This window comes from Erythrolamprus reginae, chromosome Z (genome assembly GCF_031021105.1).
Source record: "Erythrolamprus reginae isolate rEryReg1 chromosome Z, rEryReg1.hap1, whole genome shotgun sequence".
Taxonomy (NCBI): domain Eukaryota; kingdom Metazoa; phylum Chordata; class Lepidosauria; order Squamata; family Dipsadidae; genus Erythrolamprus; species Erythrolamprus reginae.
Genome location: NC_091963.1, coordinates 139,802,798 through 139,806,758, shown reverse-complemented (window position 1 = coordinate 139,806,758; position 3,961 = coordinate 139,802,798). Strand labels below are relative to the sequence as shown.

The 3,961-nt window shown below is 40.6% G+C and overlaps 1 protein-coding gene across 1 annotated transcript; it reads right to left on the bottom strand.

The window, feature by feature from the left end:
• Positions 1–581: 581 nt before the first annotated feature.
• Positions 582–2,390, bottom strand: LOC139154159 (olfactory receptor 11H4-like). The gene is made up of 2 exons (XM_070728592.1): positions 2,325–2,390; positions 582–1,544 (listed from the first exon to the last, which is right to left on the bottom strand). The coding sequence occupies exons 1-2, from the start codon at positions 2,388–2,390 to the stop codon at positions 582–584; spliced, it is 1,029 nt and encodes a 342-aa protein (XP_070584693.1).
• Positions 2,391–3,961: the final 1,571 nt, after the last annotated feature.

The window sequence follows — 3,961 nt, the reverse complement described above, 5'->3', positions numbered from 1 at the left end:
TTATTTATTTATTTATTTATTTATTTATTTATTTATTTATTTATTTATTTATTTATTATTTAGATTTGTATGCCGCCCCTCTCCGCGGACTTGGGGCAGCTCACAACAAGGCATAAACAAATCGTTACAAATCCAAATAAATTTAATATTTAAAAAAGTTTAAAAAGAACCCCAATATACTAACAAGCACACACACAAACATACCATACATAAATTGTACATGCCCGGGGGAGATGTTTCAGTTCCCCCATGCCTGACGACAGAGGTGGGTTTTAAGAACTTTACTGAAGGCAGGGAGAGTAGGGGCAGTTCTAATCTCCGGGGGGAGTTGGTTCCAGAGAGTCGGGGCCGCCACAGAGAAGGCTCTTCCCCTGGGGCCCGCCAACCAACATTGTTTAGTTGACGGGACCCGGAGAAGGCCCACTCTGTGGGACCTAATTGGTCGCTGGGATTCGTGCAGCAGGAGGCGGTCTCGGAGGTATTCTGGTCCAATGCCATGAAGGGCTTTAAAGGTCATAACCAACACTTTGAATTGTGACCGGAAATTGATCGGCAACCAATGCAGACCAGCCATCCACGAATTACAGTTTCCAAATTTCCTGGAATAGTGTCCTTTGTATAGCATCTTTCATCTCTTTGTTCCTCAAGCTGTAGATGAGTGGGTTGAGCAAAGGGGTCAGCACTGAATAGAAAAGTGTCACCACTTTGTTGCTTCCTCCTGAAGCTTCGGGGGCTACATAAGTGACCATGATGGAGCCATAGAAGAGGCCTACCACTATCATGTGTGAGCTACAAGTGGAAAATGCCTTCCGTCTCCCAGTGCTTGAAGGCAATCTACTTACTGTCCAGAGGAGAGTAGCATAGGAGGAAACAATGAAGAGGAACACACCAAAAATAGCAATGGAGCTGAGGCTGTAGAAGACCAGTTCTGTGCCCTGGGCTGGGGTACATGAAGAAGCCAAGAGTGGACCTGGATCACAGATAAAATGGTCCAGGATGTTGGAGCCACAGAAATGGAGCTGGGAAATTAAAATGATGGGTGCCAGAAACCAGAGAAAGCCAGAGGCCCAGCAGGAAGCAGCCAGGATGCAACAGAACCTTTGAGACATGAGCACTGGGTATCGCAGTGGGTGGCAGATGGCCAAGTATCGGTCTAAGGCCATTGCAGCAAGAAGGAAGCTTTCAGTGGTTCCCATAGAGAAGAAAAAATAGAACTGGAGGAAACAGCCCTGGAAAGAGATGGCATCTGGTAGCAGAGAGGTCAGATCGAAGAGCATCCTGGGTACTGTAGTGGTTACATAACACATCTCTAAGCCAGAAAAGTTCCCCAGGAGGATATACATGGGCAGGCGGCTGAGTCGAGAGTCCAAGAGAACAGCCCACACGATGCACAAGTTCCCCAACAAGGTGAAGGCATAACAAATGGAAAGAAGGGAGCACAGGAGCAGCTGGATTGAGGGTGAAAGGGAGGGGAAGCCCAGGAGGACAAAGCCCGTTGTCACCCTGGTGCGGTTGACTTGATCCAAAAAGTTGTGTCTCTGTGGCTATGAGAATCACACATTAGGAAAACAGTCAGCTTCTGAATGAAATCATGCTATGTCCCCCTTCTCTGACTTTATTAAAATGTTAAAATGAAAAAAGAAACTAACAATTGCCTAGGAGAAAAGGAAAAAGAAAGAAAGAAAGAAAGAAAGGAAGGAAGAAAGAAAGAAAGGTGTAATGGATGGATGGATTGATGGATGGTGGGAGGGAGGGAGGGAGGGAAGGAGGAAGGGAGGGAGGAAGGAAGGAAGGAAGGAAAACCAATGTAGAAGAAAGAAAGAAAAAAATACAAAGAAATGATTTCTGGGGGGGTGTTAGCTGTTATAAGTATACAGTATATGTAATTTTATCTATTTATTGTTATAACGTTGCTTACATTTTTCTATAGTTTTTTTTGTCAAATCATCAAGAACATATTTCATTTGTTTCCAGTTTTGTACAAAAATTCAATAAAGTGTTTCCAATCCTTGTTAAACTTAGATATTTGTCTTTCTCTATTGGGTCATCTTAGCAACTGCATCATCTGCACCATCTATTTCTCAATTAAATGCAACAAAGTCAATTTTTGCCAGTTATTTTCCCATGTCCACCAAGCAAATGATCTCAAATAACCCATGCTATGATTTTCTTCCTCAATTTGAATGGCCTCCAGGTATGTGGACTTCAACTTTCAGATTTCTCACTAATTACTATAATATCTGCTCAATTCTGGGAACTGAAATTCATGTCTGCAGAAAGTCAAACACTACTATGAACTAATCCTGCCTAGAATTTATACTCACTGGCCCGAAAAACTGTCTGTTATTGTTCTCCACTACTAAATCCAGCAATGCAATTTCTTTTGGCATTCCTACTAGCTATTCACCAGCTATTCACCTAATCATCACCCAACAGACCTATTTAATGTCTCTATGCCAGTCAGCTATTCACAGGGCAGGAATACCAGTACAGTACTTGTAAAAAAGCAAGGCTGGAGAGTGTAGCAAAGATTTGAGAACATATCTCCAGAAAGCAAAGATAGAATTCAAAGTGAAAAGGAATTTAATGGTGGACCTTATGTTATATATTTGTCCCATCACTCAAGTTTGCTAAGGCAGCTCCTAAATGCTATTCTTATCTATCACTGAAATATTATACATTTTACCCAAGCTACCTCCCCCAAACCCATTACTACAGTATCTATGTATCAGACTACAGCTTGAAACACACCCCACCAGTTTCACTACACGGAACTATAACCCAACATCTCTATTTCAAGAAATTGGATTGATCCCTGAATTAGTCATTAAAATTTGTAAATCAGAATTCCTTACCACAGGTTCAGAGACATCCCAATATGGCATTTGTGAAGTTAATTTCATATGTCCAGATCTGGTGCACAAGAAAAGTAGAGATGAGGGGGGGGGGAGTAGTAATATTAGTCTATTTTAAGATGACAGGATGGGATGAGATGGGATATGACTGAATCCAGAAGAATTGTGACTGAATCTAGACGTTCTGCTTAAAAGAGATGTTATGCTTTTCATATATAGGTTTTGGTTCCTATGTTTAAATGACTTTGATTTAAACATACTGATTGATTATCTGTTATCAAGTCAGAGTTGACCTCTAATGCTGGGTATCTAGACCTTCTCCAGAAGAATCAAACATGTTGTTTAAAACATTGTTTTAAATAATGACATTTACCTTTCCTCACTTTTTTTCCTCCTAAACTTAAAGTAAAGTGAAAACTTCCTTAAGAGTAAATTAAGATTCCCTTCTTCAGCTCAAAATAAGAATTAATAGATAAAGGAGCTGGGTTCATTTGGAAGCACGTCCACAGTTCAATTTTCTTTTCAGAATGCAATGATGAAAGGACTATTGGATTTAGTGATTAGAAGATAAGAAGGTTAGATAGTGTTGTGGGGTCAATATGCTGACTCTGTAAACCACCTAGAGAGGGCTGTAAAGCACTGTGAAGTGGTACATACATCTAAGCATGATTGCTATAGTGATGGGGGAAAGCACTGATGCTGCAAACCTTACCAGATTTGGAAGAATTCTCTGTAAACCCAGCCAACTTCCTAATAATGAAGAGCTCACCAAAAAAAAAAAAAAAAGCAATCCAGCACTGTATTTTCATTATTCAAGGTCTCAAGAGGGTCCTGTCCACAGAGGGATAAATTGAACTTGGGAGGTCTTCTTTTTTGTCCTGTTTATTTGGCATTTCTGAGGAGAAAAGATGGAGCGGGAAAAGAAGGAAGAAATAGCCCTTTCCGCCATTTTCTAATTCAGTATTCCCCACACACCAATTTGTTTTTCCTTAAATGAGGTTTGTCAGTTTAGCCCATAGGAAAAGAATAATTCTCCCTAGGCCATCATTCTCTGCCTATTACTGCATAGTTTTTAAAACATACTCCCTTGTCATGGTCAGATCATT

Coding starts and splice junctions, on each gene's coding strand:
- LOC139154159 (XM_070728592.1), bottom strand. CDS start 2,390: ATGCCAAAAGAAATTGCATTGCTGGATTTAGTAGTGGAGAACAATAAC. Junction 1,545..2,324: donor ACAGACAGTTTTTCGGGCCA/GTGAGTATAAAT, acceptor TGATTCTCATAG/CCACAGAGACACAACTTTTT.